We start from the raw sequence: 24,340 nt of genomic DNA, 5'->3' as shown, positions 1-24,340 counted from the left end.
CAGAGTGAATAAATGAAGACTCAGCACAGCACTTCGGAAAGGTTACCCGACCCCTGGTTTAGATCTTCATCTTCTGCAGATGTATCTGCCTGCATTTATTTTTTTAGGTTAAAATTTTGTTTAATCTCCTTCAGTCCATTATATTTGTCTCTGCTGATGATCGAAACACACTCTAAACTTCCAGAGGAGGCTAAATTAATGTGTTGCTTTTACCTCTAAATGTTTAATGAAGAACATAGCTGTAATTTAGCATTCTTCCCTATTTTACTCAAGATAAAGCACCTCCCTCTTGTTTTGATATACTTTGTATTTATCATTGGTTCCTATGTGTAGTCCTTTGTTTGGTCTTCAGATCGCATGACAATGCACATAATCCAATCTGAATTAATTGTCCTATTCAATTTCCATTTATGATTTTATCAATACTTTACCAAGTTCTGGCACTGAATAAATTAAAACTATTTTTGTTCAAGCCAAAAAAAAACTTTACCTAAAAAAGTTATCTCCTTCATAGCTCTAACTTCAAAGGTTCTCAAATTTATGTAAATATAGAAAATGGTTTCCTAGATTAGAACATGCTTTTATCTCAGAAGGGTGGTAGGGCACCACTGTGACCAGTGCAAATAATTGTTACTGTCTCACTGAGCAAAGACTATATATTTGCATACTGGACACACACAGCATGGGGAAAATCTTCTCTGTACTTAAGCTCACTACGTCTTTCCTAACACTTCTAGGAAGCTTTTTCTTTAATGAATTTAGTGATCGTGAAAGGTGCTGGATTGGAACCAATTTGTTTGGATCGTTGTCTGTAATGGTCACTTGGAGGCATGACAGAACACAGCAATGCAGTCTCTGCTGTTGTAAATTTGGCACCACTCTTGAGCACAAAACTTTAATTGGGCTAGATTTTGATTTGCCAGAAATATAACAATGCCAGTGAGCAAGGGCAGGGACAGAGCAAGGCCACACCCCCTGCCATGTGCAACTGCATTAGGGCTGCTTAAATCAGAGCTTGGCATATGGGAAAGGAAGGCAAAGAGAGCACAAAATGCATGCCTGATGCACCTGCCCTGATTCCCATGGTACATATGTACACACACAGGTCAGTAGCAGGGCAAGCAAATGCCTCATGAAAATGGGCAAAATAATTCCCCCCCCCCCTTCCCAAAAGCAGGCAGTAGGCACTGGAGGAACTGAAAGTGAGTCGTCATTTCTTCTTGGGTTGACATGTAGCTGCACCATCCCATCCTTTGGACTGAGTCTAAAGGCTCTCTTACCCTTTATTTCCCCATACCACCATAATATTCTCAGTATGTTTATTGAATAAAAATCTAAGCCACAGTCGCAATGAAACTACTACTCTAGTTAAGGAATAGAAATTGTGATTACAGCATAAAATCTTTTTTCTCCCTGAATGTTCCACACTCGTTGTTTATACCTTGTCATTTCCTAGAGGCTCAAGACTTCATTCATAGTAAAATAATTTAGGCTTTTAAATAGTGCTGTGAGACAGTTTAAATATTTAAAGAGAGTCTTGTTCTGAATGAAATTACAATGGGTGTATGTATACTATGGTCGATTACTGTTTCCCCTCGTGTCTTTTAAGTTGCGTAGTACTAATCACTGCTGAATGCCAAACGGTGCTCGCTCTACTGATATAAGTTGTTTAGTTGAAGTCAATAGGACTAATCCTGTGAGTGAGATGAGCAAAATTTGGCCCTAAAATGGGACTGATACTGCTAAGGACCTGGCAAGAGTACTACTACTACTACTGGTGTCAATAGGACTAATTATTATAAATAAGGATAGAAGCATCTGGCACTACATTAGGGACCGGTGATGGGATGTCACCCCGGGGTACAATCTGAGAGCTGTGGGAACCACTGCACCCCTCTAAGATACACAGCTGGATGGGGACTCATCCAGCCTAACCCAGGCCCCGTTATCATCCAACATGACAGCAGGTGGTGCTACCTGAGTGCAAACAGACACCAGCCAATTTCCCAGCTCCCCTGGCTGCTTCTCTGCTCCCCACCCCGAGTATAAACCCAAAATTATACTGTCTTGCGCTGCACAGGGAACTGTACAGCATATGCACAGAGAGTTTGCCCCTCTCAATGTGGAATGGAAATACAACAGCCCTTCTGAGCTAAGATTCCCAAACACTTCACTCCAAACTCACTGGTTTAGATTAAAACATAAAATAAGTTTATTAACTGCAAAAGATAGATTTTAAGCGATAGCAAACAGATCAAAGCAGATTACCTAGCAAATAAACAAAAGTGCAACCTAAGCTTAATATACTAGATTGGATGTGAATTGAAGATTCTGACCCTGAAAAATTATACAAGCAGGCTGCAGATTCTTAAGGGGCAAGCTACGCTTGCCTTACAGTTTAGAATCCCCAAGGCTTTCATACACAGGCTAGAAATCTCTTTAGCCTGGGTCCAGTACTTCCCTCGGTTCGGTCTTTATTCCTCAGGTGTTTCCAGGCGTCTTCTTGTTTGGGGAGTGAAGACCCCCAGATGATGTCACTCCCTGCCTTATATAGCTTTAGTATGTAGTGGGAACCCTTTGTTTCAAAGCTTGGTTCCTAAGCCAGTTTGTGGAAGAGTACTGACATCCCAAGATGGAGGGCAGCATCATGTGGCTGGTCACATGTCCTTATAGAGTCATAGCAGCCATTACTTACAGCAGTGATGGGTAGCCTTACAGGGACATGCTGGCCGCCGCTTCCCACAGCTCCCATTGGCCGGGAATGGCAAACTGCGGCCACTGGGAGCCGCAGAGGGCCGTGCCTGCAGTCGGTCAACACCCACAAAATGTCTCGTGGTCTGCAATCAGATTATTCTGATGGGCCGCAGATTGCCCATCACTGGCCTAGAGGGAATACTATTCCTTAAAAATTGCTTTATAATGTAAGAGGAAGCCCTTCCACCTACCAGTCTGTTGAAGTAATAAACCCCTATTTCTCCAGGCAACATTATAATTATTTTGTTAGAATCCCACAGTAGGTTATCCTTAAGATAGGTGTGCCTTTTCCTGCCAAAAATTTAAAAGTGGATCAAAGGTTAGATAACTATCTCCAAATCTATTCTCCTCTACTCCGTAAAATCTCTGCTTGACCAGGCATACGTCATAATCCAAGAGTGTCACACTCTACACACCAGCTTTCTCTGACTAAAACAAAATATGGTTTAAGTGACTCAGGCCATGGCTACACTAGAGAGTTGCAGCGCTGGTGAGGGGGTTACAGCGCTGCAACTTAGGATGTGGCCACACTTGCAAAGCACAGCCAGCGCTGCAACTCCCTGGTTGCAGCGCTGGCTGTACACCCGGTCGAGCCTCGGGTGTAGCGATTCCAGCGCTGGTGATCCAGCGCTGGTGATCCAGCGTGGACCCCACCAGCGCTTTTATTGACCTCTGGGGTATAAGGAGGTATCCCAGAATTCCTGTCCACAACAAACCGGAAGAAAGGGAGAGCTCGGAGCTCAGCCAAACTGCTTATTTAAAAAACAAACACAGCTCCTGTTTGCTGAGCGAGCTGAGGCAGGCAGGGGAATTACTTTGGAATGTTCACAGCTGTTTGCTTGAAGAGAGAAACAGCACTCTCACACGGCAGAGGGGGAGGGGTTGCTTATCTGGTCTGATGGGTATTTAGGAGTGCATAATTTGCATTTAGTGAATGAGAGAGGAGTGGGGGAGGGGAGTCAGAACTTTTAAAATGATTGAAGGTAGGCACTGTGTGTCTTCCAGTCCTTAGAACTTGCAAGGCAGGGAGCTGAGAACAGTGTCAACTCCAAAAATCCATTCTGTCTGTCTCCTCCACGCTCCCTGTCACATTCCACCCCACCCCCCTCTTTTGAAAAGCACGTTGCAGCCACTTGAATGCTGGGATAGCTGCCCACAATGCACCACTCCCAACAGCGCTGCAAATGTGGCCACACTGCAGCGCTGGTAGCTGTCAATGTGGCCACACTGCAGCGGTGGCCCTACACAGCTGTACGAACACAGCTGTAACTACCAGCGCTGCAGAACTGTAAGTGTAGCCATGGCCTCAAATACTCAGGCATGCTCATTAGGAAGAAGACAATTTTAGCTAAGCTTGGGTTTTATCTAAATGACCTTTGCATTTAAATAACTAGTAGCAGTTTGTACTGTAAGCATGAGACAATAGGGTGGGGTGGAAGGCAAAGGGGCATGTGAGAGAGCTACCTCTTTAATAGAAATAATAGGGTTACCATGTGCTATTGCTGCCATCCTCATTACCTTCATGTCCAATTAAAATGAATCAATTATGATGATTTAATCAGTGGCTCAAAGAAAATGTCTTGCAGTGCCAACAGAAGACATTAAGCAGTCTTAAGATACTTTTGTAGGATTCTTGTAAAATGGCCTGGCCTGGCTGCAGAGGATAGCAGTATACAACTGCTGCCACCAGCTAATATTTACTCCTTTAGCTCAGGGAAGGGGCATGCTGACTATTCCAGGTTCAAAATTTTGCTGATGACCCTTGGAGGGTTTTACATGAAAAGATGGCAGCTTGCGCTTACAACTGGAGGAAAGGGAAGCAACTCTTAATTGATTAGAGGGTAAAAAAGGATCTCAAAATACAGTGACTTACATCTATTGTAAAGAGATTTCTGCTTTTATTCATTACAATTGTTTTTATTATTCCATAGTGTTCATAGGGAAAGTACTGAAGAAGCTCTTTGCTGCTACTCCCTCCACTTCTCATGTGCCTGTTCCAAGTGGAGAAGAAATGGTACTAAAAACTCCTGCCTCAAAACCACAGCAGAAGGATTCTGAGAGTGCTCAGACTTCATCAGAATGTGCCAGTTCCCCAGGTAGTATAATCTGCAAATTACTGCAATGTGAAAATATTTGGGTAAATATTTAATTTGGGTAAATAAAAATACATTGTTTTTAAAGAGAAAAGACAATTATATATGAACACATTGTGCAGAACCTTGTCCTACGTATGCATTGAGCCGAAAATTTTAAATGCAAAATTGCTTTTGGGTCTACCTATAAGTTCTATGCAGCGCATACCATTCAGCATCTTGATCAAACTAAATTTTTCAGTGACCAAAAAAAAAAAAATCCCTTTGTTAATGCCAAGTTAGGGTTGCCTGGTGGTATTGTGTGTCCTTCCAGAATGTTAAGTTCAGCAAGACTCAGAAGTCTGAGAGTAAAGGTATACCACCAGAGCAACCTTGATTTTGTACATCCTTGTTTTCAGAATTCTGAGTTTTGTTGAACTTGATATTCTGGAAAGGCACATGATTCTACTAGGCAACCTTAACTCTGCACTAACAAAAGGATATTTTGTCAGTGAATTTCCTAACTTTTTAAAAAAACGTAAAGCTCCTTGTAGGAGTTCTCTGTAATAACTAGAGCTGTCCAAATAAAGATGTACAGTAGAGATGCTACTCTGACCCACTAAAGGCAAAAGATGCAATGTGATTCCTATGTGGTCTGTAGTTCACTCCGCAGTATGTTTTGTTTATAATGTAAAGGTTTGTACTTTGAAATGTTAGGAGAGGGGAGTGGCTGACAGGGCAGGGAGAGAAATGGGGCACTGACTGTCACAGAATGTTAATAGACTTTCTATGTTGGTTACAGTAAGTTTAAGCATGTGAGAGAAGACTTTGTGTGTCTCCTTCTCTACACAGAACCTTTCCTGTATTTCCAGCTAACCCTCCCCTTCATGTCTTGTAAATCATTATACTTTAGAGAAGCAAAGTTGTCCGTTACAGTTTGGTGCCCATTGTTGGTGCAAAAAATCATAGGCAACACTTTTCTTTGTTACGTAGGTTGAGCTGTACATTGAGCTGCTTCTCATGGAGAGGGGACTGTGCTGGACTGGCGGAGAGAGGAGTGATGATGGCAGGGGCAGTGAAGGGATCAACATGCAGCTAGAGTAATCATTGTTCTGGCTAGGCTTATCCATTTAATCTCCACTCCACACCAGCCTGCCTATACACATGGGGAATGGCATGTACTTCAACTTTGTATTTCCTTGTTTAGCCACTCTCCTCATTCTGGAATTCTACAAGGTACCACTGTGCAACCTAAACTCTGTGTCAGTTAGGTTTTAGAATAATCACTCAGAACTCACACTTACCACAGCCCAATTCTCCCCTTCCACTGCTTTTGCGGTCATCACCTCATCTCCCCTCTCTCTGCCAGTCATGAGTTTCCAATGCAACATTGTGGCTAAAAAGGCTAATGTGATCCTTGGATGTTGTAACAGGGTGGCCTTCCCCTTTAAAGGCTGAAGGCCTGAGGGCAGCCAGCCCTGTTTATTTACCCCATGAACATGAATGAGGGTTATGTTGTACTCCACGAGCATGTAGTGTTAACTCATGAACTAGTGGTCCTTCCAACTATGCTGTTCTTCGGACTTATGTACTTGTGCTTAAGTGACAAATTCAGCAAAAAAAAGTTTCAATTTATTGTGACGAACAGTTTTTGCTAGAGGAAAAATATGTGGGTAAAATGTACCTCAAACATGTTGTACTGTTATCCTATATTTTTAGCAGTTCTATTTACACTTTTGCCTCTGAGAGTATCTTTTATTGTAATAGTGGTAACTGTCTTCCTCACTAGCAATCTGGTTTTTTACATAAATGTAACTTGTATATGATGATTGATAAAGTATATGTGGGATAATGTGGCTATGTTGCAATAACTCATGAACTAGTGGTCGTCCAACTATGCTGTCTTAGGATATTGCATATGCTAACTGATAATGAATTGCAGTGACAGTAGTTACTGCATACAATTACAATAAGGTAGGAAGTACTTCAAGGATGTGTGAAAATTGCATATGGGCCCACACTTAATGAGACTCCTGCTAGTTCTTTCAATTTCCAAGTTAAATAAAGTTGTTTTTTTATCGTAACTATTAAAGAATTCTTCACTTCTGAATACACCTGCTGGACAGTTCCCCACAACACAATTAATGTAACTTTTTTTTTTTTGCCTTAGCACTCGATGAAGGTTAATCAGATGAGGCTGAGAAGGGGACAGCTATTAGCTATAAAGAGTTGTAGGGGCAGGTGGAAGGAGGGAGGGAGTAATACAGAGAAGCTGCAGGAAAGAACCATCTACTCAGTGGCCCTGCAGAAGACAGACTGGGTGGGAAGTCGTAGGACTGGAATTGTGGCTGAGTAGAAAGCCCTATCTGGAAGTTTTTTGTTTGTGGTTGTTTAGACAAAAATTGGACCCTGGAGGGAAAGGCTAAAGACCAATTTGGGTGTGGCTAATTCCCCAGGCTAGTGAGTGAGATTAGTAGTGTACAGATGTATAAGCAGGGAAATCATGTACGAGTAGAAGTTTTATATTAGCTCCCTTAGCAACTGCTCCTGGAAAACTGTGTCCAGTTCTGGTATCCGCAATTCAAGGATAAGGATGAGTTGGAGAGGGCTCAAAGAGCCATGAGATGGATTGGAAGACGAGCTCCTCATGTCTTTCATTATAAGGCATAATCTATTTACCTTAACAAAGAGAAGGTTAAGGGGTGACTTGAACACAGTCTGTAAGTACTTGTATGGGGGAAAATGTTTGATAATAGAGTGCTAGCAGATAAATGTATAACAAGATCCAGTGGGTGGAAGTTGAAGTTAGACAAATTCAGACTAGAAATTATATTAGCCAAGATGGGAAGGTATGGTGTCCCTAGCCTCAGTTTGACAGAAGCTGGAAATGGGCGATGGGATGGATCACTTGATGATTACCTGTTCTGTTCATTCCCTCTGAAGCACCTGGCACTGGTTGCTGTTGGAAGACAGGATACTGGGCTAGATGGACCTTTGGTCTGACCCAGTATGGCCGTTCTTATTTTCTTAAATAAGGTGCAAACTTTTAACAGTGAGGATAAGTAAACATTGAAACAATGTACGAAGGTATGGTGGATTCTCAATCAGTGGAAATCTTTAAATCAAGATTGGATTTTTTTGTAAAGGATGTGCTCTAATTCAAACAGTAATTAATTCAGTGCAGTCCAATGGTCCGTTTTGACATTATAATGCATGAAACTGTTTGCCCCTCACTGCTGACCCTCTACGTTCTCCCACCCACACACTCTCCAACTAGTCAGATTCCCTCCCCACTGCTCCAACATTCTTTCCTCTTGCCATCCCAACATCCACATCTCCACCACCTCCCACATCGTGGAATTCAGTCTCTTCAACAAAGCCTTCTTGCAGTGCGGAGACGGAGCAGAACAGTGCTATGAATGTGACTGAAATGGCTCCCTCTGCATTCAGATTTGTTAGATGATCTAGGCCTAATTTTTTTTCTAGTCTCGATTATGAACTTCCAAGTAATATTTGACACTGCCACTGACTATGCTTTATATCTTCAATGTGCTTTACAGATATTAACGACTCTGTAAAAGAATCCTACAATGTTTGTGAGTAAATATTATCTTCATTCTCCATCTGGGTAAAAAATGAGGCATATACAAGTGATTTATCTTGCTTTGTTGATGGCAGAACTGTGATTAGAACTGAGGAGTTCTAGCACTGAGTCCTTTCTTATACCAGGCTGCCATTCAAAACTAACGTCTTCCAAAAAGACTGTCTTGTTCCTATGTAAAATAGTAAGTAATTTCACATGGACACAAGTCTGTCTCTTCTGAGGACTGCTGCTTTGTTTCCTTTTAGACTTCATGTATGAACACAGGCTCTCTTTTCTTTTTTTTTTTTTTAAATAAATTACCTTCTCATAGAATAAATGTTTCTTTCTAAAACCTATGAATAAACTCATCTGACTAGAGTTTCCAAAATGTACAAGAAGAAAAAGCCCAAAACACAACAATCCCCCTTTCTGGGAGTGCAAGCATTGATAGTTGCCCACTTTATGACCAGTTGGGATAAATAGCACTGCTTGTGTTTTGTTGCATTATCACTGTAAAAGATAAACAAAACACACTAGCACAGTAAGAGCCCTATTTTTGGAAAGATGCAAAAATAGGAACTCATTTTAAAAGACTATTATAGTTTTAAAAAGCACTCAGGCAGCACCTGCTTGTTTAAAAACACTTTTCATAATGTATGGTTTTAAATAGGCTATAATTTAAAATTTGTTCTAATTCTTCCAAAAGTGACAAATTAGTAGTACTGTGTAGTATTAGTTGTGTTGCTGCATAAGTTCTGGGATGAAAGCTCAAGAAAAAAACTATAAAATAATTGAGGAACTCCAGGGAGAAATGTGTCTCCTTTGTGGCGGATGACTTGGAGAGTAGATATCATTCACAAGCTCAGGGCTGGTCTACACTGGGAGGCAGGATCAATCTAAGATACGCAACTTCAGCTATCTTAGATCGAATTACCTTCCGTCCTCACGGTGCAGGATCGACGTCCACGGCTCCCCCTGTCGACTCCGCTACCACCATTCACGTTGGTAGAGTTCCGGAGTCGACAGGAGCACGTTCGGGGATCGATATATCGCGTCTCATCTAGACGCGAGATAGATTCCCCAAGAAATCGATTGCTACCCGCCAATACGGCGGGTAGTGAAGACGTAGCCTCAGTCTAGTCAGCATTCCCTTTAAGAAAGGAAAGCTGTTTGGCGCTGGAACGAGAAAATGACCTCTGAATCTAAGAAACGCATGTATCCTTCTCTGCCTTTCTAAGGGGTTCTATTTTTCCCATTTCTTAGGTCTACCCGGGAAACTAGCATGTTGCCTTTGGTAGCTATCTTTTGGTCTTGAAGGTGCTCAAATCCTTACCTATCTAGAACATTGTACAACTTTTCAAATTCAAAATTGGTCATGGTAAAATCTCCACTCTTTGACAACCGTCATATTGGCTGAAATGATTGGAAAACTGAAACCTGCTGATATTAGTCCTCCTCAGGTACAGATAGAAAGACAGAATTGTTCTCCATCCAGCTTCCCAAAGTGTTTCCAAATTCCATATTAAATAACATGTTTCAAAACCTATATTGCATCAAAGAAATGCCTGGCAACATTAATTTATTAGGAAACTTAAGGATAGCTCAGTGATTTGAACATTGGCCTGCTCAACTCAGGGTTGTGAGTTCAGTCGAGGGGGCCATTTAGGGATCTGGGGCAAAAATCTGTCTGGGGATTAGTCCTGCTTTGAGCAGGCGGTTGGACTAGATGATCTCCTGAGGTCCCTTCCAACCCTGGTATTCTTTGACTCTATGATATGGGCACGAGAGACTCACTTTAATAGACAGCATTAAAACTTTAACTTCCTGGCTAATGGGAATAATGTTTTTGGCTTTTGTTAAGGCTTGACCTAGCTATAGCCAGGATAAATATTGGGAAAGATGGTTTCTCTTGAAATCTGCAAAGCTGGAACCTTTGGGTGGGGTTTTTTGTCTTTAGCGCTCCAGTCCTATGGTGGAGGGGCTTTATAAGTAAGTAGAATCACTATAAAGTAGGCTTGCACACTTTTAACAGCAGATTTCTGCAGGTGTCTTAGAATCATGTTTTCTTTTACAATTGTCTACACTTTCCCACTGGATCTTTACTAGAGCCTCATTTGGGATTTGGTACTGATTGAGAGGTGCTGAGCAGCAGACCAGTGCTGAGGAAGAGGCTGAAAAATAATTACTCTACAAACAAGATCTGTAGTCTTCAATTATTCTCTTCTCTGCGGAGACCACCATCCCACTTGGCTTTTGCTTTTTCTTCACCACTGAGAATGGAAACTGAAGTGACTAGAGCTATTCTCAGATTAAGGTCCTGCAGAAACAAATCACTTGAACTCTTTTGTCTTCAAGTCTGAAGCAGCACTAATGGGGAAAGGAAGCAAATGTAACAAATATTATTTAAGTTTAATTAAACAGCTTACAGTTTAGCATACGAGAACTGCATGTAATACTGTATAATTGACCAAAGTACAATTAAAACTCCCAAGAGTATAAACTGCATTCATGATGAATTTCCAATAGTAAAATAGGCTGATTAAATTCTTTTATTTGAGGAACTTCTGTTTCTTCTTTGAGTAGTATCCCTGTGGGTGCTCCACTTCAGGTATCAGTGCGTCTCTGCACTGCAGATTAGAGATTTTCTATAGCAGTGCTCGATCAGGGCACAGGTGCGTGGTAATAGTCTCGCCGTGCCATTGACGCCTCATGTAGGCTGCCCACGACCTGACCCTTCAGTTCTTTCTCAACCATCCTCGTCAGCAGACGTAGCTCAGTGACAGTGCTGCCTCTGTGTTTTTTTCCCTCTCTAGAAATAATTAGATGCGTTGTAGTTTAGTAAGTGTTGTTTAATTAGTTAGTTACTGTTTTACCCAGAACCACATGGGAACTCACAAGAGGCAATCCTACAGACACTCAAAGTCATAGGAGCCGTAGCATTTTATTTAGACAGAACCAAACTGTTCTGAAAATCCTGTGTCAAAAGTTCCTCCTCTACCTTGGTGGGTCCTGCGCTTATTGGCAGATTTGCTCACCTCAGTGATCTCCCAACTCCTGATCAGACGCAGAAGGAGTTGATCCAGAGTGAGGGGGAGGTTTGGGGGGAACCCAGGCCCGCCCTCTACTCCACGTTCCAGCCCAGGGCCCTATGGATTTGCAGCTGTCTATAGTGCCTCTTGTAACAGCTGTGTGACAGCTACACCTCCCTGGGCTACTTCCCCAAGGCGTTCTCCAAACACCTTCTTTAGCCTCACCACAGGACCTTCCTCCTGGTGTCTGATGATGCTTGTACTCCTTAATCCTCCAGCAGCACACCCTCTCAGTCTCAGCTCCTTGTGTCTCTTGCTCCCAGCTTCTCACACGCACTTCCTCTCCTCTGGCTCCTCCCCACCTGACTGGAGAGAGCTTCTTTTAAAACCCAGGTGCCCTGATTAGCCTGCCTTGATTGCCTGCAGGTGTTCTAATCAGCCTTTCTGCTTTAATTGGTTCTAGCAAGTTTCTGACTACTCTAGTGCAGCCCCTGCTCTGGTCACTCAGGGAACAGAAAACTACTCACCCAGTGACCAGTATATTTGCCCTCTACCAGACTCCTGCACCCCACTGGCCTGGGTCTGTCACAATCACCAAGACTTTATTTTCACAACAGAACACACCAAGGGCTGTGCTTTATCAACCTAGAGACTATCTAAATGTATCCAACTTTGCTATCGACTGCACAACAAGGGGATCTGATCCCACTATACGCATGCCATGGCCACATCTATAGCCTTCCTGAACAATGTCCCTCTAATAGATATACGCAGGGCTACCACATGGGCCTAAGAACACACCTTTGCAAAACATGCCATCACTCAATGCTCTATGTCAGACAATATACTAGGACTTACCATGCTCTCTGCAACAACGCACATGACTCCGAAGCTCCTGCCATCCACAGTAGGACATCTGAAATGGAGTACACACAGGGACACTACTTCCCACTCTTTGCTGGCTGGAGGCTTTAGGCTGCACTCCTCTTTCCCTTCACTCTGATTATCCCCAAGCAGGTGTGACAAACATATAGTATCCTGCTTTTAGTTTCTCTACAATGACAGTGACTTACCAGATACCATGCCGCTGTTTCAAAGCAGAGTATGTTTGTTCAAGGATAAAAGCATACAGAGAAAACAAAAAAGAAAAACAGAGATTTAAATGCTTTATCAATAGTTACCCATCAGTTCTGGGGAGACCTTTGCAGGTTCCAGTCTTTCCAACCCTCCAGGAAGTTTGGGTCCTGCCCCCTTGCACAAAAGGTGATGTCTTTTTGCTGAATCAAAAAAACTCTCTCTCAGTTCAAGATGGCCCCTTTAAACCAAAAGCCCTTTCTTCTTGATCTCTAGTTCTGCTCTGACCCAGAATATGCAAGCCACCCTAGAGGTTGGTATTTCTCTGAAGCTGTTTACAATCACAGAGAATGCAATTATTACCCCACACACTGTTTTTAGTTCCTAGAGGAGCTGTGGTAACTCTATCTAGGGAGTACAAGAATTCCTAGCCTACAACAATATAAAGAACATTGATATATTTAAAACAATATGGTTCCCAAAGATACTGCATGTGGTTGCAATGTCTGTCACGTTACTATTCTAGAGATTTTTAACAGAAGTGACAAATGTCTAGGAAAATAAAATAGGAAAATAAAACTTAGAAGCAGCCAATATTTGGCTTGCTGATTTGTCATGATTGTTGAAGTGCACATGCTTAAGGATCTCTTGCAGCATACAATGTAGTAAACAGCTTTGGAGACTAAACAATTCATCTTCCCTTTCGTTGTCAATTACTCCTGAAAAGCTGTCTATTGTGAGTAAAAGAGCTGTAGAGGTTATAACTGTCATAAAACAAATTGGAATGTCACACATTTTTGTTTGTCCCTCAATGGTGTGAAAGTGCACAGGTGTCTCATTCTAGTGGCATAAATAACCAAATGTGAATGAATATATACTAATACTCTATTCACAGTTAGAAACCATCATCCTGTCACCATGGCAAAAATGACACTTGGGATCAATTCTCCCCTGCCCCCCCCCCCAGCTCTGAGTGGGCTACATCTGTTATACATGCAACCCTGGCCATCACAGGAATGGTCTTGACACCAAGACTTAAATCCCCGCTGAAATGTGTTTTTGCTGCTGGATGGACCCTTTCCACCCCACCCACACGCGCACACATACTTCTCTTTTTGGTTGCATCTTAATTTCAAATAGTTTAGATGTCAAAGCGCTGCTTGCTTCTGCAGCAACCAAAAACAATTTAACAAGTAGTTCATCTAATAGTATGTAACAGTTGCCTAATTGGAGTAGAAAATGCTAACATTAGCTGTGAGTAAAAACAAACTCTAAACCTAAATGTAGCCAGCTGCAGGAAAACTAATTATCTTGAGAAAAGAAACAGTAAAAATGGTACATATGTAACAACTTGATAAAATGGACTTGTCTTGACTGGCTGGGGTAGAGGACATAATGAGCTAAGTTTGTCCATTTTGTCCCTTGACTGTATTGGCAGTAAATCGAGTAAAGTTGGGACAAATATATTGTTTATTTTGGGATGTTGTCCTTTTTCCACTGGAACAGAATGAAGAGAGTATCTTCTCTTCAGATTCAGTCGTGCAAATCCCCACCTATCAGAAGCTCAAATACCGTAAGAGATGTAGTTCCAAAATGTCCTCTAGGTACTGGCATGTCTGTTCTGTTGTAGCCAGAAGAGTCTCTAGACTACCAATGGGGAAAAAGGAATTTCTAATAATAAGCTGAGAATAATAACCTAACTGGGAATGGGCAACAGGACATGGATCACTTGATTACCTGTTCTATTCATTCCCTCTAGGGCGAGGGTGAGAAAAGTATGGCCTGTGGGCCATATCTGGCCCCTCCGACCTTTTAATCCAGCCCTTGAGCTCCCATCAGGGGGAGGGGTTGAGAGCATTCGCTGCTCCAGTGCTCCAGCCGGGGAGTGGGGTCGGGGGCTTGCCTTGCTCCGCTCTGCTCATGCAGCAGCTCCTGCTGGCTCCCGGAAGCAGGGGCAGCCAGGGGGATCCGCACACTGCCCCTACCCCGAGCATCAGCTCTGCAGCTCCCATTGGCTGGGAACCACGGCCAATCGGAGCTGCAGGGGCGGTGCCTGTGGACAGTGCAGCGCGCAAAGCAGTGTGGCCCCGCCTCTGCATGGGAGCCAGAGTGGGGACAGGCTGCTGTTTCCAGGAGCCACTTCAGGTAAGCACTGCCCATATTCTGTACCCCTGAGCCTCTCCCCATGCCCCAATCTCCTACCCCAACCCTGTTCGCACTTTAAATCCTTTGATTCCAGCCCGGAGCACCCTTCTGCACCTAAACCCCTCATCTCCAGCCCCAACCCACAGTCTGCACTTCAATCACCCGCCCCAGCCAGCTCGCCATACAATTTCCATACCAAGATGTGACCCTCAGGCCAAGGAGTTTGCCCACCTCTACATTGGCCACCATCAGAGGACAGGATACTGGGCTAGATGGACCTTTGGTCTGACCCAGTATGGCTGTTCTTACGTTCTAATTGTACCTTCCAGGGGTTCCAGACACTTTAAAGATGCATCCCTAAATAATTCATTGATGAACATGTCAGTGATTTCTCACTTCAGTTACAGAAGAGACCAGGATTAGAGTTACTCCAATTTCCATTTGCTCTTGTATCCAAACTTTTCGATTTGGAAATTCAAACAAATAGTAGGGAGTACCTCTCTTACCAGTCTCATGTGTTTGTAGGACAACACCTCCGTGTTGTCTGAGCATAAAATCCTCTTCCTTTCTGCTAGTCTCTGTCAGATAAAGGTCCATGTACAGTGCCTTGCACAATGAGGTCTTGGTCCATGACTGGGCTCCTGGGTGTTGACTGCTACAGTGTTCATGTTTTGTTAGTTGTGGGCCAAAGTAACACAACCCAAAGTGGGCCTTCCTCTTGCTGTCGTAGAATACCATCACCCAGACGAATAGGTTCTGTCTGTATTTGAAAAAAGATCACATCCTTTCTGCCAAAGCACGTAGGGTCAGATCTTCCTTGATATACACCTCTACCTTGATATAATGCTGTCCTTGGGAGCCAAAAAATCTTACCGCGTTATAGGTGAAACCGTGTTATATGGAACTTGCTTTGATCCACTGGAGTGCACAGCCCTGCTCCCCTTGCCCCCCGGGAGCACTGCTTTACTGTGTCATATCCAAATTCGTGTTGTATCAGGTGGTGTTATATCGAGGTAGCGGTGTATTTAGGCACTTATTCATATCTTTAGTTACCTAAATAACTTTGGAAATCTGGCCTGCATGCCTTCCTGCAGGCACTGTAACACCATCTATACGTAAAAACTGTCTATTCTGGAAGATCAGAAGATTTTTGGCATTTTTCTCCTCCAGATGTCCCAAAGAGTAGGAAGTTTCTGCTCAGTCCTTGACTTCCAGTGGCTGAAACAGTTTATAAAGAAACTATTCAAGTTAAGAAACCTTTCAGTTAATTCTGACTGCAATTAGTCCAGGGGATTTCCAAACATCTATAGACTTCCAGGATGCATATCCTTCTATACCTCACAGCTCTGTGCTTCCTAAGAGTTTTTCCTTGAGTCCCTCTCTTTCAGCATGACCCGCCTCAGGATCTTCCCTGTTGTTGATGGTTTGTTCCCTAAAATAGGAGAAACTATGTACTTGCACAAGTGGCTTGCAGGGGCTTACAGGAGACCTACAACAAGAAGCCTGCACTCAAGAAATGTGTGTTCTTGGTTTTTGTCTTTGTTTTTTTTTGTTGGGTCAGGATCGTTTTGGTACTCTGGTTGTTCTGCCTTACTATTAATAAGAAAAGTCATATGAAAGATAAGAGTTGGAGCAAAGGAGATTCTTTTGACCCGGCATGCATGTGAGCCTGCTACAAGTGCAGAGTTTCCCCTCTCCTCACCCATTCTAATGTCTCCTAATACAGGTTGTGACACTACACCCCATATTCTTTATAGTATTATTATTATTATTATTATTATTATTATAAGTATGGCATAATTATGATGTATTTTATGCAAGATAGGTCATGTAAGATATAAATGAAAAAGTTATGATTTACTGAATATGATTATCCTACTTGTATGCATGTATCATTTTGGTATCTGAAGTTTAGGAATATTCTCCATATATCTATTACAAATGTGTTTACACCTGGGGAACACCTATTCGGCAAAGACTGTCAGTCTAGATGGCTGGCTAGGAAGGGCCCACTCAACTCAATGGGCCATTAGGGAGAATAATAGATCTTAGAAGAAGCTAATCTCCCACTGAGGAGCTTTCCTGAGGACACTACAAACAGCCTCTGAGTCATGGCTGCTATGACGCTACTGGGGCAGGGGACCAGATCACCTGGTACTGGACTCCAACCATGGGAACCAAGCTTGGAGACAAAGGGTTCTTACCATATGCAAAGCTATTTAAGGCAGGGGAGTGACATCATCGTGGTTCTTCACTGACTCCCCACCCAAAGATGACTCTTCGATACACCTGAGGAACAAGGACTGAACTGGAAGGAAGTACAGGACCCAGGCTAGAGTGATTTTTAGCCTGTTAAAGGAATACCTGGGGTTTTAAGCTGCAAGCAAATGCAGCTTGCCCCTTGAGAACCTCTGCAGCTGGCTTAAATCATCATTTAGGCTGAGAATTTGCTATTCATATCCAATCTCCTCTTTAATATAGTAAGCTTAGATTGCATTTTCGTCGCTAAGTAACCAAATCAAGAGCTTTGATCAGTTTATCCCTCATAATCACTGAAAATCTATATCTTGTAGTTAATAAACTTACTTTTGCTTTGTCTAAAACCAGTGTGTGGAAATCATAACTGGGGGCAGAAAGCTGTTGTATATCCTTCTCCACATTAAGGGAAGGGGGTGAATTTCATGAGCTTACACTGTATGGATATCTGTGCAGTGCAACTTGGTATAATTTAACACTCTGGGGGAGGAGGGGTGTGCCTTAGCTGTGCCTTCCTTGCAGGGGCTGGTTAAAGAACCTATGTGTATATAACTGCAGCTGAGTGTGTCCCTACTGTATGTGTGCTGAAGCCTAGCAGAGGGCTTGGCAGGCTGGTCACAAGAGTACAGTGCATAGGGAGCCCAGGATGGTGGGTTAGGGGGGCTCAATGGTACTGCAGTTACAGGTGGGAACCCATCACACAAGTCTCTGTTAGTAGCTGGATTGTGTACAGCTTAAGCTCTTAAAAGGGGGATGATCTAGGACTTGTGTTTCTCAGACTCCTAACCAACTCATTAATCCCTGTAAAAGGGTTCACTTCAGCAACAGATTACAGGGAATAGACACTTCTGCCTTTTTTGCTTCATGCAGGAAAAAGAATAGGACTAAATCAGCTTCCATCCTCGTTGTCCTAGTGTCAGTCTCCTCACGAGTGCAGTTGTGCCCAAGAGTCAGAACCAGATCAAACCAAAGGCTGAATGTAATGCTGGAGCTCGTAGTCAAATCCCAGGCTGGGGTTGATGCCAAGGGTCAGAGTCGAGTTTCAGTGCCAGGTCAGGAGACGAGGTCCAAATCAAGCAGAGGTTGAAGCTAGGAGTTCAAGTGCAAAAATCAGAAATGATCCTGTGGCAGTCAGCTACACGAGATCCTCATTGTTGCTTGAACGCTTCTTGGAACGTTCCTTGGGTTTATATAGGGCCAGGAGTCAATCAGGCGCCGTGAGGCTGGTGCTGTTGGAAACCCTGAGGCAGGACTTCCTGTGGTCTGTGTTCACAGTGGGTCGGGGGCAATGGAGTGTGAGCTGGCTACAGTTGCTGCTGGTGGCACATAAAGGTGTTTGCTACCTGGCAGTTCTGCAGGCCCAGGTTCAGACTGCTGGGTCTTACCTCATCCTTCTCCCCCTCCACCCCTGATCCCAAGGGCACCCTCTACCAGCCCCGGTTTGTCCAGATGGTTGTGTGGAAGGCTGCCATAAGGTCAGGGGCATGTTGCCCAGCCCAGAGTGCCCTGCAGCCAGGGGAGGTACCCGGAGGTGGGTCTGATCTCCCCTCAAGAGTGGTCATGCAGGGGAAGAGCGAGTCCTATCCCTCCTCAGCTGCATGGGGGAGATCAGACCCATCTCCACCTCCTTAAACCTCCTGTGGCTGCAGGAAGCGCCAGGGCTAGGCAGCAGCCCTGGAGATTCCTGCAGCTGGGGAGATGCCTGGAGGTGGGTCTGATCTCCTCCTGAGAGCACCTGTGCAGGGGAAGAGTTAAGTCTTGACCCTCTCCAGCCCAGAGAGGACTGGCAGCTGGAGCCCCCAGCCCTGCTCCTCCCTTCCTCTCCAATAGTTAGATTTCACAAAGGGAGGTCTGATTTTTTTCAGGGCTGTGACATGTTTTTCACAGCCGTGAATTTGGTATGGCCTAGTCATTGGCCTCGTCCAGATGCTCCTTGAGTTCTTCTTGGATCTCATGGATCTGGCATACCTAGTCAACGGCCAGGAGATTAGTGGAGGTGAAAGGTACAGCTGGTTGGAGATGGAATTCAGTTTGGATGGAATGGACTCTGCCTGATGGAGATGTGATCAGTCGTTGAAAGCAATTCTGTGCAGGGGTAGGAGGCTTGACCAGTTGGTGCAAATTCATGAAACAGTGCAAGTATTATTCTAACACTTGATTCACTAATTTGTACAAATTGTCAGTGTGGAGTGATAGGCAGTGGATGTGTAAGCATGGACCCTGAGCAATTCACACAAAAACCATGACATGCACTGCAGACCCTGATCAGTTGTGACTCACTCCAGAAGTCCATGGAGATGGATGTTGGCCCAGCTCCTGGTGGCTCATTACTTCTATGGGGGACAGGTGCACAACTGGGATGAAGTGGGCCATTTCTGTCAATTGGTCAACCATAGTACACTTGTTAGACATTGGGATCTTGCCTATAAAGTCCAGGATAATCACAGATTATTAGGGTTGGAAGGGACCTCAGAAGATCATCTAGTCCAACCCCCTGCTCAAAGGGGGACCAATCCCCTCTTCCCTAAATGGCCCCCTCAAGGATTGAACTCACAACCCTGGGTTTAGCAGGCCAGTGCTCAAACCACTGAGCTATCCCTCCCTCCTCTGATTACCTAGGGTCTGGATGGGGTCTTAGAAAGTATTAGGGTGGCAAGGAGTTGGACATGAGGCATCTTGGCATGGGCACATATTTCACAGGAATCAACATCTGAGTGGATTGTCTTGCGCATTTGGGGCCACCAGAAGTGGATGGCGAAACAGCGGGTTTTGAGGAGACTCAGATGGACTGCTAATGGCAAGTAGCGACTGTCATAACTTTAGTCCCAGATTTGGACCTTAGCGTCCAAATTATGGGGGTTAGCATGAAAACCTCCAAGCTTAGTTACCAGCTTGGACCTGGTACTTGCTGCCACCACCCAAAAAATTAGAGTGTTTTGGGGCACTCTGGTCCCCCTGAAAAACCTTCCCTGGGGACCCCAAGACCCAAATCCCTTGAGTCTCACAACAAAGGGAAATAATCCTTTTTCCCTTCCCCCCTCCAGGTGCTCCTGGAGAGATACACAGACACAAGCTCTGGGAATCCAAACAGAGTGACTCCCCCTCTCCGTTCCCAGTCCTGGAAACAAAAGCACTTTCCTCTTCACCCAGAGGGAATGCAAAATCAGGCTAGCAAATCCAACACACACAGATCTCCCCCTGATTTCTTCCTCCTACCAATTCCCTGGTGAGTACAGACTCAATTTCCCTGAAATTTCCCAGAAAAGAAAACTCCAACAGGTCTTAAAAGAAAGCTTTATATAAAGAAGAAAGAAAAATACATACAAATGGTCTCTCTGTATTAAGGTGACAAAATACAGGGTTAATTGCTTAAAAGAATATTGAATAAACAGCCTTATTCAAAAAGAATACAAATCAAAGCACTCCAGCACTTATATTCATGCAAATACCAAAGAAAAGAAACCATATAACTTACTATCTGATCTCTTTGTCCTTACACTTAGAAACAGAAGATTAGAAAGCAGAAACTACTTCTCCAAAGCTCAGAGAAAGCAGGCAGACAGAAAACAAAGACCTCAGACACAAAATTCCCTCCACCCAAAGTTGAAAAAATCCGGTTTCCTGATTGGTCCTCTAGTCAGGTGCTTCAGGTGAAAGAGACATTAACCTTTAGCTATCTGTTTATGACACGCCCCCCAAATTGCAGACAGTGGGGAAGCTCACTGGCGGAGATTTCCTTCTAGAACTTTAAAATAAACAGATTACTACAACACATGCACCTTTACATATACTACTAAGTATATAACTAACAGACTTTTACATTTTAAGAACACTTTTTAACTACTGAATTCTGGGAAACTCTCACGGGAGAGTGCATCAGCAACTTTGTTAGAAGCTCCTGTGATGTGTTGAATTTCAAAATCAAAATCTTGGAGAGCTAAACTCCAATGAAGAAGTTTCTTGTTGTTCCCCTTGGCAGTATGAAGTCACTTTAGCGCAGCATGGTCAGTTTGTAGTTGGAACCGCCGTCCCCAAACATATGGGCGTAGCTTTTCCAGGGCGTACACAATGGCATAGCATTCCTTTTCACTGACTGACCAGTGACTTTCCCTTTCAGACAGTTTCTTGCTGAGAAACACGACAGGATGGAAGTTGTGATCTGTTGCTTCCTGCATGAGCACTGCTCCTATACCACGCTCAGATGCATCCGTGGTTACTAGGAATGGTTGTCAAAATCCGGGACCCTGAGCACAGGGTCAGACATGAGCGTTGCCTTAAGTTGGGTAAAGGCCTTTTGACACTCATCAGTCCACTTAACTGCATTTGGCTGGGTCTTTTTGGTCAGGTCGGTCAGTGGGGCAGCGATTTGGCTGTAGTGTGGTACAAATCGCCTGTAGTCTCCGGCCAAGCCTAAGAAGGATTGGACCTATTTCTTTGACCTTGGGACAGGCGACTTTTGGATAGCATCCACCTTGGCCTGTAGGGGGTTTACGGTTCCTCGACCCACCTGGTGCCCCAGGTAAGTCACTCTGTTTTGGCCTATTTGACACTTTTTGGCCTTAACAGTTAGTCCGGCCTGCCTGATGCGCTCAAAGACCTTTTCCAGGTGTAGTAGGTGTTCGGGCCAGGAGTCTGAAAAAATGGCCACATCATCGAGGTAGGCAACTGCAAATTCTCCCAGTCCAGCTAGTAGACCATCTACCAGCCTCTGGAAGGTGGCGGGTGCATTTCGAAGGCCGAAAGGAAGGACATTGAATTCATACACCCCCGCATGGGTGACGAATGCTGACCTCTCCTTGGCAGGTTCATCTAGCGGTACTTGCCAGTACCCCTTGGTTAAGTCTATTGTAGAGATGAACTGGGCACGTCCCAACTTCTCCAATAGCTCATCGGTGCGTGGCATTGGATAGTTGTCCGGACGAGTTACCGCATTTAGTTTACGGTAGTCCACGCAAAAGCGTATTTCCCCATCTGGTTTGGGTACCAGAACCACTGGAGATGCCCATGCACTTGATTATACCCATCTGTAGCATGTTCTGGATCTCCCGTTCTATAGCAGCTTGGGCATGAGGAAACACCCGGTAGGGTGGGGTTCTGATTGGGTGAGCATTACCTGTGTCAATGGAGTGGTATGCCCGTTCAGTCCATCCTGGGGTGGCTGAGAACAATGGGGCGAAACTAGTGCACAGCTCCTTGATTTGTCGCCGCTGCAGACATTCCAGGGTGGTTGAGAGGTTCACCTCTTCCACGCCACCGTCTTTTTTCCCGTCGTAGTAGACACCGGAGGCCACTCAGCCTCATCTCCCTGGACTGTAAACTGACAAACCTGTAAGTCTCTGGAATAGAAAGGCTTGAGAGAACTAACATGGTACACTTTAGGCTTTAGTGAGGAATTGGGAAATGCTATGAGGTAGTTTACAGTTCCCAGGCGCTCTTGGGCCGTGAATGGCCCTTCCCATGATGCTTCCATCTTATGGGCCTGTTGCGCCTTCAAGACCATAACCTGGTCTCCTACCTTGAAGGAACGTTCTCTGGCATGTCTGTCATACCAGGCCTTTTGCTCTTCTTGAGCGTCCTTTAGGTTCTCTCTAGCAAGGGCTAAAGAGTGTCGGAGGGTGCTTTGTAAGTTGCTTACAAAGTCCAGAATGTTAGTTCCTGGAGAAGGCGTAAACCCCTCCATTGCTGCTTCACCAACTGTAATGGTCCCTTAACCTCGTGACCATACACAAGTTCAAATGGCGAAAACCCTAAACTGGGATGTGGTACAGCCCTGTAGGCAAACAGCAACTGCTGCAACACTAGGTCCCAATTATTGGAGAATTCGTTGATGAATTTTCGTATCATGGCCCCCAAAGTTCCATTGAACCTTTCCACCAGGCCATTGGTTTGATGGTGGTACGGGGTGGCAACCAAGTGATTCACCCCATGAGTTTCCCACAGTTTTTCCATGGTCCCTGCCAGGAAATTAGACCCTGAATCTGTAAGGATGTCGGAGGGCCAACCTACCCTGGCAAAGATGTCTGTTAGGGCCAGGCACACAGTGTTAGCCCTGGTGTTGCCTAGAGCTACTGCTTCCGGCCATCGGGTAGCAAAGTCCACTAAAGTCAGTACGTACTGCTTTCCTCTGGGTGTCTTTTTTGGGAAAGGGCCCAGAATATCCACAGCTACTCGCTGAAATGGGACCTCAATTATGGGGAGTGGCTGGAGAGGGGCCTTGACCTGGTCTTGAGGCTTTCCCACTCTTTGGCACACCTCACAAGACCGGACATACTTGGCAACGTCCTTGCCCATCCCCTCCCAGTGGAAGGACTTCCCCAACCTGTCTTTGGTTCTGTTCACCCCAGCATGGTCACTGGGATGATCATGGGCTAAGCTTAAGAGCTTCCCCCGGTACTTAGTTGGAACCACCAACTGTTTTTGCGGCTGCCATTCTTCCCGGTGTCCACCAGAAAGAATTTCCTTGTGGTTTTGAGGAGACTCAGATGGACTGCTAATGGCAAGTAGTGACAGAGCGACAGTACCTCTAACTGAAGGGATCCTGGGAGAACATACAAGCTGCCCTTGTCATACAGCAAGCTATCCTGGCCAAGGTATTGTCCCTGGCTGGCCTCCTCAAGTTACTTGGGAGAGGAGTCTTTCTTTGCAGCTGAGCGGATCAGTGACATGAAACTTTGGGGTAATCACGGTGTCCAGGAAGTTCTGGGGCTTAAGAATGCTTGTGGATTCTGTGCGAGGGGGCTCTTTGCTGGCCAGAGAATGCTCTTTTCAGGACAAAGCATTGGTGGTCTTGCTCTGGGCCCATGGATGTTACATGATGGTAAAATCAAAGCATGTGAAGAACAGGGCTCAGTAAAGCTGCCTTTGGTTCAGTGCTTTGGTTCAGTGAAGGTACTTTTAAAAGTTTTTATGATCTGTATAAACCTGAATTGGGTACCAAGCAGCCTCCAGGTAGTGGCATCACTCTTTGAAGGCTAGAAGCTCCTTCTGTAGAATTTCATAATTCTGTTCTACTGGAGTGCGCTTCTGTGAGTAGCAGGTGCACGGGAGGAGATGCTCTTTGAGACCAGATCTTTGAGAGGGTATGGCCCCAATTACCACATTGGAGGTGTCTGTCTCAACAACAAAGGGTCATGCAGGGTCGGGTTGGGCCAGGATCGGAGTTTTTGGTAAAGGTCGTCTTGAGCCAATGAAATGTTCTGTTGGGTCTCCAGAGTCAAGGTGATGGTGGGTGTTTTTTGTGGTTTTTTTGGTTGTGTGTGTGAGTGTGAGGAAGCATTGTCAGTGGGCTGATTTGGTCTGAAAACATGGAGATGTAGCACCTATAAAAGTTAACGAACCTCAGGAAGTGCTGTAGCTACTTAATGTGGTCGCACCTGATGCACCACTAGGACCCATGCAGGGGAGGAGGTGGGATGTCTTGGTTCCAG

General features: G+C 44.5%; 1 protein-coding gene across 5 annotated transcripts in view; it reads left to right on the top strand.

The window, feature by feature from the left end:
• Positions 1–24,340, top strand: part of ERICH1 (glutamate rich 1) — a 123,058-nt gene that overhangs the window by 19,531 nt on the left and 79,187 nt on the right. For all 5 annotated transcript variants that reach the window (XR_003999497.1, XR_003999496.1, XR_003999494.1 and 2 more), the window contains exon 2: positions 4,686–4,850. Coding sequence is in view for 1 of the 5 variants with exons in the window: in XM_030555543.1 (XP_030411403.1) it covers positions 4,686–4,850 (165 nt within the window). In the remaining 4 variants the exon portion in view is untranslated. The remainder of the gene's footprint in view (positions 1–4,685; positions 4,851–24,340) is intronic.

Source organism: Gopherus evgoodei, chromosome 3, assembly GCF_007399415.2.
Source record: "Gopherus evgoodei ecotype Sinaloan lineage chromosome 3, rGopEvg1_v1.p, whole genome shotgun sequence".
In the NCBI taxonomy this organism is placed as follows: Eukaryota; Metazoa; Chordata; order Testudines; family Testudinidae; genus Gopherus; species Gopherus evgoodei.
The sequence above is the reverse complement of the archived record's forward strand: the minus strand, read 5'-3'. Positions and strand labels throughout refer to the sequence as shown.